Genomic DNA, 14,675 nt, shown 5'->3' on the forward strand with positions numbered 1-14,675 from the left:
CAAATGATGCAGCACGGAAAATGATCAACTGGTTTTTTTTGTTCAGTGAGTGAGTTTAAATAATTTTAGAGGGTTGCAGAGACGTTAAAGGACATCTCAAAGTTCTCAGCTGAAATTCCTGGGATAAAACGTGTCATCACCTCTGGTCGATCGCTACAACATTTACATTTCTCGATGTTTTCAATTTCAGAGTCACTTCTTGTCTTCTGCACTCACTTCGGAGATAATAGCAATTCTTCTCATCGAAATATAATTATCTTAGGTATTGACAGCATTCATCATCATCATCATAATTAAGTTGCCACATGAATCAGTGATTGTTTTTTTAATTATCTAGTCACACATGAGTAGAATTTTTTTCCTCAGTAGAAAAAAACGCAGGTATCGATTCTCGACCCATGAATTATCGAATATGAAATGCAGATCTCGACGAGAATTATATAAATTGTACGTAAATAATTCTCGATAACCCCAGCAAAAGTCGATTATTTTTTCTAAAGGTTTTGATTTAATTGCTGATTGTTATGTGCAATTGATTTTCCAGACGAATGAGTCCAGACTAGTTTTTCAAGTTTTTCTAATTAAGACGAGTCTAATTAAGACGATGGAGAACAGAAGAATAGAAGAATTTAACCCAAAGAAGCCAAAGAAAATTTTTAATTAAATAAATTGTTTAAGATGGTGAGGAACCCTTGGGATTAACCAGATTTCATCTGGAAAATCTTCTTTCAGTTGCGTTAAGCGAGTGCTAATGCAAGACCTTCATATCGTGCATTCAAATAGATCAATGAGATTTCTATCGTGCAACGTGAGAAGTGATTGATTGATTAGTTGGAATGATACATGAGTGCCTGTCGCTTTTGTTGCCTGTGGAAGTCGAGCCAGCGTCGAATTATTGACTGAAAATCGATGCCGGTGAGTGCTATGGAATAAGAAGCATTAATGTACGCGTGAAAAAAAGTCATATAACATTCTAGCGATTTTTAAAGTGAATTCTAAGCCCCCGAGTGATGATGGAAAAAGGTTAATGCGATGTTAATGATAATAAAAAAATCTTTACGAAGACGAGAATCTCACGAATGCCTCAATAAATGAAAATTGCGAAACGTTGTTTTTTGCACAATTTTATTTGAAAAATTCCACGTATGACAGCGTGAGGGTATCATAAAACATCACAGTATTTAGAACAATCGGTTCAGTCCCTCGTGTGCATTATAAAAATTCATTACCCCTTTAAATTCATTGAAAAAATTATAATGTGCGATGATTCCATATATTCTCTAAATTTATAAACAGTATATAAAGCATATATACCATCCATATACTCCATATATTTCCTAAATGGGAAATGAGCCAATTTCAGATATTTTTTTCACCATAAAACTTTTTTCTCGTGACTTTATTCCCAAAAAAATTTATACCTCGATTAAATAAATTATACGCCGCCCTTCTGGTGCTTAAGAGCAAGACTATCAGCTGGACAATAAGTCCTGAGCACTCCAAGATCAACCGCATGTCCAGTGAGCGGACAACTCCTATGTCTCCCCTTGCTCCTCCCAAAAAACTCTCTCTTATTCTCTCTCACAATATTCCTCGGAAAGTAGTGAACCATCTTCATCTGGGCAGTGGCACAGGGCTTTAGAGAGACCACGATATTGTTCCTGGACAATCTCCCCACTGGTTCAGGAAAGAGTCGGTCATTCAGCTGGAATTGCTCCAGTGATCCCGATGATTCGCACGACTGTCCACCCCCGCCAGACTCGTGCGTATCAAAATAGTTCTTCTCCCTGAACTTCCTCAACTCCAGAGTCTCCCTATCCTCCTCAGGAACCACCTCCTCCACCAGGTGCGAGAGACATTGATCACCGTGATCATGATCTCCCCGGTCCCTCGATTTTTTCGCACCCCTGTGCCTCTCGTTCACCAGACAAGAGGCGTCGTAGCAGCTTTTTTGGCTCAACGTCCTCACGACCTTCTCATCCCTCTTCCTCGACCTCGCCTCCCCTTTCCCCTCATCATCGTGTCTCGTCGAACTTATCGTTTTCTTCGAAACATTTCTGGATTTGTGAGCAACTCTCGGGGGTAAAATTGTTTCTATTTCTGGCGAAAAGTCCCTCGGATGTTCCTCCACCCCCTCATCTCGGTGCTTTGACCGAATGGTCTTTGGAAAATTTTTATCTCTTGATTTATGGGATCTGTTGATCCCGGAGTCATCCACGTAGTCCACTGGAATAATTGATGAGGTGTCTGATCGGTGAACCTCAACAGGGACCTCGATCAACTCCCCAGGGTGAGGATCAACGATCGTGGAGTCGAGCTGAATGTTGATTTCATTTCGCTGATTGGTGTTCACGATGTCAGTGTCGTCTCTGGTGACTTCCTTGAAGGTTCTGGACACTCCACCCTCGCTCCCTTCGTTCTGAACGTCCCGATTGTCCTGGAAATTTCGGGAAGACTCTCGTAAAGATCGAAGAGAGGCCACGGACTCCTCGTGGTTGGTGCCCTCTCTGAATTCTCCCGAGACTTTTCGCTGAACTTTCCGCAGGAATTCTGACCTCGGGGTGTAGCTGATGCCCTGGACCTTCCTCAGGGTCTCGGAACTGACTGCTGGGGACACCGGCACCTCCGGAGGGACATCACCTCTAGCCCTGAAGACGTCAGAATGACTCTTGCAGTAGAGACAGGGCTCGAGGCCCTGGTGAATGGTATTGGCCGATCTGTACCGGACTTTCTTGGGTCTCCTGGTGCAGTAGCAACCGGGGACCGGCTGCCTCGGTTGGGAGGTGTCCACACGCTTTGAGGAGATCAGGATCCTCCCACCAAGTGTCATGCTTCCTGTCAAGGACGTGGGGTTCAGGAGGCCGCTCACACCTGATGAGTCGTTACGAGTTGTCCAGGTGGATGAGGTCTCCTGGGGGTTGGGGGCGGATACGCTGGCTCTGGGGGTGTTAACACGGTTAATCGTTAATTTTTTTATCTCATTCTGAACGAGTCTGGAATTTTCTTCTAATTCCGACAAGATTGAACGACTTTTATTTCGTAAAATGGTCAGGTTGGACCTGTAAACATCTGCCATACATGTGAAGTTGGGTAATTGTCGAACTCATGTGAATAACGATTCCTGGAGACGTGAAGACGTGGTAAGTATAAATATTCATCAAATAAATATTCCAATTTTTTCATTATTCCATCAATATTTCTTGAAAAAATTGATGCACTCCAATTTCTGTTTAACTTCGTGTTAAATTCATTAATTAATTTACTTAATCCAATTTTACAGAATGTTATCTAATGGTGCACTCAATCGAATCCAATCTATCCATTAAAGAAGCCCTTTCCTCAAATATTTTTACCCCAATAGAAAAAAAACGTCCGAAAGACCCAATCGAACCCTCCAAAAACGCGGTGTTGTCTGTCTTGATTGTCATATGCACATGTGTTTATTCCACACCTCACCATCCCCTAACCTGTCTCTCCCATCCGCGAGAATCCCCCCAAGTCTCGAAAAAAATTCGTCACAATGTTTATCACCTCCTCACTCGCTCCAAACCAGTACAACTACTTCCTTCACTCCTCAATTTCATTCATAAATCCGAATAACTCCAAAAAAACACAATATTGACATTGACTTCTGAGAATCTGCCATCTGTCGGCCCGGACAAGGCAATTGTCCGCCATATTGGAACGACGCGACCTCCGAAGGTCCCAGTGGCGCACACAGAATGCTCAGTCCCCACACACGATTTCGGTTTCACTTTATTTGTCCCCTTTTTTGACACAATTATCACCTAAACCTCCACCATCATCAGGACAATTAATTAAATAATCTGACCATGAACGAAGTGACAAGACAAAGGGATCAGAGTGCCAGAGAGTTATCGATAAAATTGTGTTGTTTGGACTGAGTTTGTCGGTGGAGTTGTGATTTTTAGGTTAGGACGCAACCTTGGCGTTGCGCGGTGGCGGGCTGTGTTGGGGTGCACGCATGATAGCGTTGCTCACCTTGTTTATTATAACGATAAAATGAATTTCACTGAAGTTCATGGGGTTCAGGGACTGCCACAATTTTCTGAACTAACGTCAAGGCCAAATTCAGTATCTAGCTCGGGTTATCCGGGGAGTTTGGCACTTCAGAGTGGAGGACAAAATAGTGTTTACACGACTGCAGCTGGATCAGATCATGGAAAGCAACATTCACTGGTAAGAATTGTAATTTATCAACTTCCTTCAAGACTAGAAGAAAGACTGAACACTAAGCCCCATTTTTTTTATTAAAATACAGACCATTGGATGTAATTAAAAATATCTATTGCCTCTAAAACCAAAAATAATTGGCCTGAAGGGCTTCCCAGGAGAGTTTAATAGATAAGGAGCTCCTCCCCCCTCATTAATTGCTTTCTGATCTGGAAATTCATTATTTCTCAGACAAACGGATCAACGAAATACCCCGGCTCGCTCCTGCCCTGGCCCAACCCCAACGCCCTGATGCAGCTGTGCGAGAAACAAGGCCTCCAGCCTCTGAACATTCCTAGCTACAGTCAGAATAATTCCCTGCTGTCTACCCAGCCCAGTGTCAGTAGTCTGCGACTTCTGCCAAATATGTACCTTCCTCCGACCCCTCAATCGGACTCCCCCACAATCAAACAAGAGGACATGCGGAGCAATGACTCAGGTAATCCCCCAACTGACTCCCCTCACATTCAGCAACACAGTGCCACAATGGCTGAGTACCTCCAGAAGCTCCAGGCCACGTCGTTACCCCTAACCCTCCAACAGATCATCAAGCTCCAGACTGACCCTATCAAACGAGAAGACTACAAGGAGGAGAAGTCTGAGCATTCACAGAACAATATCCTCAACATCCCAAGTGTGCCAAATTTTAGGAATAATAGCTCTCAAAACGGTAACTACATGAGTTCCGACCAGATGATGCCTGAGATCAATCCCATTGATCTGAATGTACATATGGATGAACACGAATCAGCCCAGGGGGGCCACCAGAATGTGCCTCAGGGACAGAACATTAAGGTGGAGCAGCAGGTGCAGACGGATTCTCCAAAGGTCGAGAAGAAGATGAAGTTCAGGGCGAAAGTGGGGGAGATTAAGATAGCTATGGCCCTCGATGGATCCATGCTCTACTGCTGTCCTGAATGTACACTTGCATTTGCTGAGAAGACGGACATTGAACAGCACATTCAGGGACATGTTCAGGTACGATTTACGTTTGGAAAGGTTTCTAAGTTGAGAATAAATAATTTTCAAGCTTTTCTGGGGGAATAATTGTACTAGAAAATTCACTTGGACACAATTTACTTCATTACGCAATTAGATTTTCTCGATGCATTTGATTGGAGTTCGAGGGACTCTGTTGTTACATTAATTTTACTATTTTCAGGAAAGGAAATATCAGTGTAAAGAATGTGGCGCGATGTTGAAGCGAAAGGAGCACCTGGACCAGCACATGAGGGGCCACTCGGACGAGAGGCCCTTCAAATGTCCAGTTTGTCAAAAGGCCTTCAAGCGAAACGAACACCTGACAAGGCACTACGTTATTCACTCTGGTGACAAGAATTTCACCTGCACAGTCTGTCAGAAAGCCTTTTCCCGAAAGGATCATCTGAATAAGCACACTCAGACCCACCTGGGCATCAGGAAATCAAAGTCCAAGAAGGAGTCTGGTATTTCTGACCTACCCAAAGACAGCACTGACACGATAATGGACATTCCGAAACAAGAGCTCAGCTTCCTGTTGAAAGATGGTAATTTCATGAAGCAAGACTCAACATTCCTCCAGCACATACAAAATTTACAGAAGGACCAGAATTTTATTCACACGTACTCGGCCTTCAAGGAGCAGATGAAAGAGGGAATACATCAGCAGCAGGCAGTTAATATGAACGAAATATTACCCCAGAACACGAGGTATCTGATGCCATCTTAGTTTTAGGTGAGAATAATTGTCATTTTGTCAGCGAAATTTTTTTCATTTATGTATTACCTGGTTAAACCTGATATCAAACGACTTTTAAGATTCTTATGATCGAGGGGAATTATTTAATAAGTTGTACAGACTTCAATTAACTTTACGGCAGCGTTTTGTAATTAAACAATACTCGAAACGTTTTTAATGAAGTAACAAAGACTCGCCAGAATAAGACTAAGAGTTTCAAGTGAACTGAATCGATGGTTGATACTCCTAACATAATAGACAGAAGATAAACCAGTTAAATGGTTTTTTTTTCGACGATAATGAGTGCATAGAGAATTGCCAGGTTAGTTTTCAACCTCTCGCATAGTACTAATAGAATATCAATAATGTTTAGAAGTTTGCCTTAATCAAGAATCAATTGTTTTTTTTTAAGTTCCTCAGAAGTAATGAATCTCTCATACGATAGAAGAAAATAATTGCGTGAATATCGTAAGGGGCTGTGAATCAGCTACGTGTTCGATTGATTTCATTAATCGCTCAAGCAGAATATTCAATGTGCCAGTAATTAGTACGTATCGGTGATGTTTTTTTAAAGCGACTAGTTCTACCCAATCACTCAGCAATTATCAGTACTTTTTCCACCCCCAGAAAATTGTGGATTCCATGGTTTTAGTTGATAAACGACTGGCTGGAAATATCATGTGAGTAAGCCATTGGTGGACTAGCTTTAAAATATTTATCAATTATTTTTTATCATTACATCTAGTCTGCTAGTCGCAAGAGTGAAATTAATGTTGTGAATGAATTTGTGAGATTAGGATTTTTTTGTGTAATCGTGGGTAGGCAGTGGTGTACTTAGAGGAACGAATATGCGAACAAAGTTTTTTATTCACATACTTTTTTACTAGAATTTTCTGATAATTGGGATTTCGTATTTTAGATGTGAATATTTTTATTTGGTAACAATGACAATTTTTAATTAAAAAAGATGGTAGAATTGGATGAAAATTCGGAGAGATCTTAATTATCAGAAACAATTAATGACAGGTAGGTAAAAATAAACTGTAAATATTTTAAGTGGAGGTAAATAATGGAGAAATGTTCTCATCTGATGACTCATTTTGTACTAGAAGAGAGGAATATAATTTCAGTGAAATTAAATTTTTCGTGAGAGGTAACAGACCCAGTGGATGTAATTTAAACAAACGTAATGGATTATGTTGATACACAAATTCGTTCAGTAACATTTGGATACACTAGATTTAATGATTTCATCTGCATTTCGTATCACAAATTTGAAAGAGCGAATTTTTTTTCTTGAGAGGCGATGAACTGCTTGTAGGCTCATTCTGATGAAATAATGCGCCTTAATAACGTCCTAAGGAATATCGCACGCGATAGAACCAAAGACTCTGCTCATATTTAACACCAGTATTTGTATCTTCAATCTTCCAATTCTCCAGTTATCCTCCAGGTTCATTAATAACCAATAAAAAAATTGGTTTCGACTTTTTCTGATGAACAAGATGAAAATGCAGTGCGTACACTTTTAGGTAAATTTGAATACTAAAAAAACAATTCAATATCTAGGATAATAACAAATTGTTATGTATAATACGCCGATTGCCAAAAAGGGAAAAGAGTTAAGTGTAAGAGGGAGATGATAAATAACATGTATTTTTCAGACCGAAATATTTTTTAATAAAAATAAATGTAGTAAGATGAATATGAACTCGTTGATTCACTCATTTAACGTGTGTTAATGGTACTTCAAGTTGATGACCTTGGAATTTGTTTGAGCAATGGAGCAAATTGTGAAATGATGTTTACTTCGTAACACATGAGTTGCCAGGCACTTCACGTGGGAATTGCACGAGGCATCGTGCATACTGAAGACTCATTTGCAATACAATGGCAATGGATTTATTTGTGTTGTGTTCGTAGTGTTATTGTGATGATGTGATTTGGAGTAGGGAAATTGGAGGTATATAACCTTTATGAGTCTCATATATATTTTCTATCTAATTATGTTTAAAATCTTCCAATTTCGTGAATTGTTTTCAGTGCTTGAATGAGGCGATTAATTAGAATGAAGTTATTAATGAATTTTCACTGAGAAAATGGTAAGTCGACAGTGTAATTGATCAATTAAATAACTAATAATTAACCAGTGGTTAATAATTACTTTACAGCGCAGTCGAGTTAGTGATTTTGAGATAGGCCCCCTGAGTGAACAATATAATCGAGCTTAGCCACCGTAAAAAAGCTCTCGCGACAGCCGCAGGTAATTCAAAGCTCGTTTGAGATTTTCCAGTTTCCTCGGACTTGTCGATATCATCTTCATTATCATTAAGCAATTCAAATTCACTCAGAGGCTCAACAGCCTCCACATCCGCCCAATCGGTCGCGACCCGAGAGATCGACGACTCTTTGGGCATCACCTCCTCGCCGAGAAGCTCCACGTACACCGGAATTTCCGCACCCTCTTTTTCGTTGGCCGAGTGGTCGGTCTCTTGGGAATTCGATAAAATAAATTTGTAGGGCTCTGTGTCTGTCTCCTTTGGCCTTCCAGTCGACAGGATCTTTCCCACGTTGCTCACGTTCTCGGGCTTCTGGAACACGAAGTCGTAGGTTGCACGAAGTTTCCCTAGAAATTTGTCCAGGGGTTTAATGTCACTCGTGCGACGCTTGAAGGCTATCCAATCTTCGACCGGTGCAAATTTCGTTATTTGGGGGGAGGCTTCCAATTCAATTTGAAAAATCTGGAAGGAAAATACGTCTGGGGTTATCCACCTCGCGGAAAATCAATTCACCTGATCCAAAACTCGTGGAAATCAGTAGGAAAAATTTATAAATGATATTTTCTTATTTTTAGAGGAAATAATTAATTAATCGATGTCAGTCACTCACGAAGAGAGTAAATACAGCAGCGAAAATTGAGAGCTCCATAATTTCGAGTTTCGCGAAGGGATTTTTAACGTAAATATGCACAACTGTAAATCCCACCGATTACCGTCAATCAACTGTGAATTTTGCGGATTGCCCACGAGCTCTTATAGTAATGAAACCCCCAATAGCGTCTAGTCGCCTCAGTAAACCCACAAATCCCATTTGGATGACCCTCGGATCGACGGCCCCTCTCCCGGTGCTGTGCCAGCCCAATCCGGTCGTTCAAAAATTACTCAACCCTCTGGATTCACCTCACGTAGCCCCGGTATTGTTCCCAAATGAAACAACAAACGTTACTCATCAGAAGAATTTATTGTCACATAAAAATACGAAGTACGAACTCAAAGAAATATTCAGTGAAAATTACGGAATTTTTTAAGTAATCGAAGCTGGTGAATTTTTCCTGGAGAAAGTGAAAGCTGTGGAAAATTAAATTACATTTTTTTTTAAATGACGTGTAATTTATATTTTTCTTCTCGTAAGTACATTTCTTTTATCGAACACTTTCAAAGATGAAAATGTTCACTGAATTGCTCTCTCCCTGTGCAGCTAGGGAGTGATCACTTGGGATGCAGAAAGCACAATAACAGCTAGTGAATCATATTTTGAACTTGAGGGGAAGCAGACGTCTCAGGTCACTATTCAAATTGCTCCCGGGCTCCTTGAGATCCTTGAGTGCCTCCGTTATCTTTGCTTTAGTATCATCCCTGGTGACTTCCTTACGCTCCACGATTTTCTCCAATAGTCGCTGAAGTTGGGGACCAATTCCACCCTCTGCACTGGTCTCGAGGGTACGCAGTACCTCGTCAGTGTAACCCGAGAACTTGACGAAGCCCTGCCTTCTTGCATCTTTACTCAGTGCATCGTATAGTATGGCTAATTGCTCCAGGGAACAGCGGATTGTTATCCTTGCTCGTTTGAGGTAGGCTAATAGACTTGGCCGAGGTACTTGGACCACCTTTTCACCGATCATCGTAAATCTACAAGGGGTGAGTTAAACATTATGAATTTTTTATAATTTATTCCCTGGTAAATTTTTAAAATATTTAAATGACCCACCTGTTCTGGTGATACTCCTCCCCCTCATTCTCCCCACTGTCCTCATCACTTCTCTTTCCCCCAGTGGATTCCCTGGACCCCGAGGAGTCCTTGCTCCTGTTCTCCTTGACGATTCCATAAATTTCCCTCACGACGCTCTCAATAGTCGGCTCACCCCTCTTCCCCGGGTCCCCATGACCCTTCCCAGTGTTCTTATCAGTAGTTTCCATGGTGGAGGCCTCTGGAGGTGCCCCAGCTGACCCCTGGTCTGTCGCCAGACCATCAATGGGGGACGTGGGGTCATCCTGAGGACTCGGCGTGACTGGTGCCTCATGGTTGGCCTCCTGAATTTCCTGTGATGCTTCTGGGGTCTCGTGGTTGGTCTCTGGAGTACCGTAAACAGCCTCCGGAGTTTCCTCACTCAACTCCGGCTTCTGCTCCAGCGCTGGAGTGCTGGAGGTGATTATCGGAGATTCGACGATTACCGTCGCTTGCGGGGGCTTCTCCAGAGGTCTCTCTGTCTGCGCCAGCAGCAGCACTGGGAGCGGTGTTGGGGATCCTGGAGGTGGCTGGTGCTGTCCTGGGGCGTGCGGAAGTGTTGTAGGGAGGGTCGTTGATGAGCTTAACTCACCCTCTTCCGGCGGGAAATTTCTTATCTGATCTACCGCATAGAAAATTACCTGCATTGCAGCTGGTAAATAGGAGTTGGAGTAAATAGGTTTTGAGTACTGGGGCTGTTTCCTCGTGATTCCGGCGTTCACCTGAATGAGAGAATAATTCCTGGTCATCATTCAATACGTCGATAATATCCATCCTTCCATTACTAACTTCGTAGACTCAATGGCTTTAATGGCTTTAAACCATTGACCCAGTTGGGAGACTATGAAATTCGCTGGTAGCTGGCGGAAAAGGGAGGTGGGCGAGTGTAGAACAACGAGGGGATACTAATTGCAATTGGCAATGTGCCCTTGGGACATCGAAAATGTACAGAGCCATACGGGAGTACTCGGTCCATCAATAATTTAATACAAGTTAATTCTACTTATTTATTCATTAACAGGCATTTTCGGGCACAATTGCAAGATGTGCAGCATGTGCTGTTGGTCGGAGAGATTAATTGCATTTGGGTAATTTATTATTGATTTTAAATTGGATATTTATTCTCTAATTCAGTTATTGTGGGGTTTTTTTTTGTGGTCGTTTTTCGTGAAGGATTAATAATTATCTGCAATTTATTTTTGTTAGCGTTAGTCGCAAATTAACACTTTTTAAGGAGTGCTGGGATATAGGAGCGAGGAGCCTGGGGAATTCCGCATGCAATTGGAACATGTACGTCACGTCGAGTTCGTTAAATTCAACGACGCGCAGTCGAGTTTAAGGAGCGGAAAATTAATGAAATTGAAGTAATTTGTTAATTTTCGGAGACGTTTTTTTTTTTCTCTTCAATTTTCGAGAATGCTGGGAAATTGGTGCTTGGAGGGAGTTTTTTTTTCAATTATCTTGTATTTTAGAAGGTTTTAATTAGTCTACTCACCCCGAGCGCCATAAAAATCACAAGACTGAGGCTAATTAACTTCATGATGAGACAATAATCTCAAGTAAATTTCCCCACCGTTTCTTTGTTGAGAATTTTCAAAAATTGACTCAGTCGTTGGGACGAGCGACAAACCGAGACTGGAGACCTCCTCGTTGTGCCCCGGTAACGGTTTTCAGGTCTTTGGCTCGGTCGCCTTCGTCTTCAAGTTTATATCACCAATACCAACGTCACCGGGGCAACATACTCGTGTAAGTGTTTATGAACGCGAGTTCGGTTGCCTCGATGTCAAGGCATTTCAAATTCTCGGCTCTCCTCGGCTTTCAAGTTCAAGTTCAGATGACCGATCATCATTAATCCGGCCCCGAGCCGATGGCAGGAGTTTCCATGTCCCCCCCAGGACAATAAAACATTTATGACAGACATTTTCGTCGGAAAAATCCGTCGGAACGCGAATAAGGAATTCAAAATGAGTTCTACCCGCCCTAATAATTTTCCAAATTATTTTCCTTCAATTTACTATCGAAAAATAATTACAAATTATTAATTAGATTTTTTTCCCGACTAGAGTTAAAAGTTGATACCCTTTTACATCATCTCATGAGACATTAAACCTCTTAACGAAGATAAAAAGAACGTAAGAGTCGTCGTCTTTGAACGAGACCTTCGACGTTCGATTTTTACCGGGTTACACTGACACTCTGATCGTAAAAGTGTATAACAAATAAAAAAAATCTTCATCCAATAAAGAACGAAGGCCGGATTGCCAAAGGGTCCCATGGAATAATCCAGGGGTAATAAAATGAGAGGGAAAATCATCACGGGGGTTCATATTGCCAGAGCAATCGATAATCTTCTTCACACGTCTTCGGACACCTCTGTGGGACGTTCAAGAGATTAAAACTCTCCATTACTATTGTTGTTATTATTTTATATAAAAATAATTCAGGTTGAATACACTGGCAATGTTCAAGGCGAGTCGGTGCAGGATTTTAACCGGTTCCTGAATTTTATTCTCGTTGTTTATTCTCCTCTCACCCCTCACCTGCAGTCCCCTCGCCCTTCTGATACCAAACTGCACACGCAGGTAATATCGTATGTATTTTGCGTTCTCGGATGGATAATACATTACGAAGAATAAAATTTTGGTGAAGATTTAGCGTTTATTTATTTTATTTATTTATTTCTTTCAATTTTGAGTCTTTTGATTGTCTCAATTTTTTATTTTATCCGTTTGATGGGGAAAGGGAAACATGTGGAGAGAATATTGCGTAAAATAAAAAGCAGGAGCCAGTTTTATTTGCTTGACGATGATGCAAATGGAATGCGGGTGCCCATATGAGATTATTTTACGCTGGAATTACTGCTGGAAGGTGGGAAACTTATATATTTCACTGTAAAATTGTCTGCAAAACGCAAATATAAGTCAGACTGAAGTTTCAGGTATTTACGAGCTGAGCTCATCACGTTGTTTTCGTATTTGTCTGCTTGATGCTGCAAACATGAGGAGCATGAAGTGCATTATTCTTTACGTGCTGTCCTTGGTGGGTATACCTAGTGCTAAATGTGAAATTTAAAGTCGATAGTAAAAGTGAGAAGTTTGAGAGGAGAAAAAAAAAGTCGTCGAGAAACTAAAATCCGCTGGAATTTTTCATCTTCAAATGAACTTAAAAAAATTAGAATAAGTGAGTGGAATTATTTGTAACTGGAAAAATGTAAATTTGGAATTCGAGGAGCAGTGAAAATTCCCCAAAAACTTTTTTCTCTCTCTCAATTTAATTTTTTATAAAAATATTCTCAAATGTCGAGTGAAAAAATCAGTAGCAAAGTGCTTTTTCCATGAATAATATTAATAATAATAAATCCTGTATTATTTATAATATTTCCCCAGTGTCTCCTGGTGAATACGAAGCCCCTCGGATCGACCGACTCCTCCAACAAATTGACCCGAGACGATCAGGACGACTCCGAAGCCGCGAACACGAGAATGCGAACGAGGAAAATTGAAAATGCTGTTCCATCGTTTTCCCACGACGTGTCCACCGATGCGCGAGATCTGGTGAATGAAAAATCACCAGTGGAATCCACCGACACTCAGCCAACCGTGAATCCATCTCCTGCACCGGTCACATCGCTCCTATCACTCCTGCAGCCGCTGATTAAAAATATTCAATTTTCCCCCCAAAAATTCTGGAACGATCGGCTGAGGCAGTTGCGGGAGACACTCGCCAGTTACGGAATTACGGTGCCAAATAATTTTGGGTTCAATCAGACCCTCAGCCGACAATTGGGATCCAATGGCCTTATCCATGTTACTGGCCTCGGTGATGACGGATTTTACACGGACAGACTCGAACCCGCCGGTTTTTTCAGTGGTAACGGATGGTTCGCGAACAAGGGCGGCCTCCTGGGCGGACCAGGTGCGATTTTTTCTACTGGATCCATTCTCACGGATTATCCGACCCCTTACAAGAAGTAACGATGACTTGAAATAATTCGCTGATCCTCTGGGCCTCATCGTAGGTCAGAATGTTGAATAAATAATTTAAAATATTTACGAAAAATTAAGAAACTCATTTTTAATTTATATCACGAGTTTTCTGTACCGAAGGTCGAGCAGATCGACTGTTGAGTTGATGTTGAGGCAGGTTATTTAATATAAAACCACCCGAAGATAAATATTAAGGGACTAGTCTGGGGGAAAGTGGAGAAATTACCAAATAAAATTGAATTGTACCAAAAAAAATTATTAAAAAATTATGATTTGCCCAGAAAAATTCACCGAATGTCACTTCGCTCCGGAGTTTCTTATTTTTTAAATAAAAATGAATACATGTATGTTTATGTAATGATTCATGACATAACATCTGATTTTCGCCCGAGTCATGAATCACTTGACCCCTGAACTGCCGAATAAATGGAAAAATCGGTTATCCCGAGGGAATGCGGGAGAGAAGATGGCGAGGAAATGGAATAGCATTGAATAGTGAATGGAAAACGACCGCCTGAGGAGGGCCAGTGGGTGGTGGAGGTCGAGGGATGAAGAATGAAAGTTATTCGACGTCTCACGGGGGGTTGGAAGTCTAAAAAAAAATGTCTGAGGACGAAACTGGCGTTTAGAGAGGGGGCGGACCGGCGTGTGAGACTGCCGGGACGTGGAGGGATGGCAATGCCGGATTGTCGGCTGCTGGTGGGGATAGAGTGAAATCATCGTAGCGCGGTGGA

At 41.5% G+C, this 14,675-nt stretch overlaps 4 protein-coding genes across 10 annotated transcripts; 1 reads left to right on the forward strand and 3 right to left on the reverse strand.

Annotated features, from left to right (window-relative positions):
* Window positions 1-1,108: 1,108 nt before the first annotated feature.
* LOC135167819 (uncharacterized) lies at window positions 1,109-3,677 on the reverse strand. 2 transcript variants are annotated; one of them, XM_064131395.1, is made up of 2 exons: window positions 3,468-3,677; window positions 1,109-2,939 (listed from the first exon to the last, which is right to left on the reverse strand). In XM_064131395.1, the coding sequence occupies exon 2, from the start codon at window positions 2,828-2,830 to the stop codon at window positions 1,436-1,438; it is 1,395 nt and encodes a 464-aa protein (XP_063987465.1). In that variant the 5' UTR covers window positions 2,831-2,939; window positions 3,468-3,677; the 3' UTR covers window positions 1,109-1,435. The 2 variants fall into 2 exon arrangements, with proteins under 2 accessions (XP_063987465.1, XP_063987464.1); XM_064131394.1 differs by having other exon boundaries at window positions 3,532-3,660.
* Window positions 3,678-4,023: 346 nt separating this feature from the next.
* On the forward strand, window positions 4,024-9,500 carry LOC135167825 (zinc finger protein 892-like). 6 transcript variants are annotated; one of them, XM_064131410.1, is made up of 8 exons: window positions 4,024-4,200; window positions 4,426-5,211; window positions 5,396-6,272; window positions 6,363-7,913; window positions 7,994-8,052; window positions 8,122-8,213; window positions 8,805-9,356; window positions 9,428-9,500. In XM_064131410.1, exons 1-3 carry the CDS (start codon window positions 4,024-4,026, stop codon window positions 5,939-5,941), a joined length of 1,509 nt encoding a protein of 502 aa, XP_063987480.1. In that variant the 3' UTR covers window positions 5,942-6,272; window positions 6,363-7,913; window positions 7,994-8,052; window positions 8,122-8,213; window positions 8,805-9,356; window positions 9,428-9,500. The 6 variants fall into 6 exon arrangements, with proteins under 6 accessions (XP_063987480.1, XP_063987477.1, XP_063987475.1 ...); XM_064131407.1 differs by having other exon boundaries at window positions 5,396-7,913; window positions 8,101-8,213; XM_064131405.1 differs by having other exon boundaries at window positions 5,396-7,913.
* LOC135168057 (uncharacterized) lies at window positions 7,907-8,979 on the reverse strand. The gene is made up of 2 exons (XM_064131903.1): window positions 8,840-8,979; window positions 7,907-8,691 (listed from the first exon to the last, which is right to left on the reverse strand). The coding sequence occupies exons 1-2, from the start codon at window positions 8,876-8,878 to the stop codon at window positions 8,116-8,118; spliced, it is 615 nt and encodes a 204-aa protein (XP_063987973.1). The 5' UTR covers window positions 8,879-8,979; the 3' UTR covers window positions 7,907-8,115.
* LOC135167836 (uncharacterized) lies at window positions 9,477-11,733 on the reverse strand. Its single transcript, XM_064131438.1, has 3 exons — window positions 11,451-11,733; window positions 9,938-10,677; window positions 9,477-9,858 (listed from the first exon to the last, which is right to left on the reverse strand). The coding sequence occupies exons 1-3, from the start codon at window positions 11,493-11,495 to the stop codon at window positions 9,477-9,479; spliced, it is 1,167 nt and encodes a 388-aa protein (XP_063987508.1). The 5' UTR covers window positions 11,496-11,733.
* Between the last annotated feature and the right edge of the window lie 2,942 nt (window positions 11,734-14,675).

Source organism: Diachasmimorpha longicaudata, chromosome 12 (genome assembly GCF_034640455.1).
Source record: "Diachasmimorpha longicaudata isolate KC_UGA_2023 chromosome 12, iyDiaLong2, whole genome shotgun sequence".
NCBI lineage: Eukaryota > Metazoa > Arthropoda > Insecta > Hymenoptera > Braconidae > Diachasmimorpha > Diachasmimorpha longicaudata.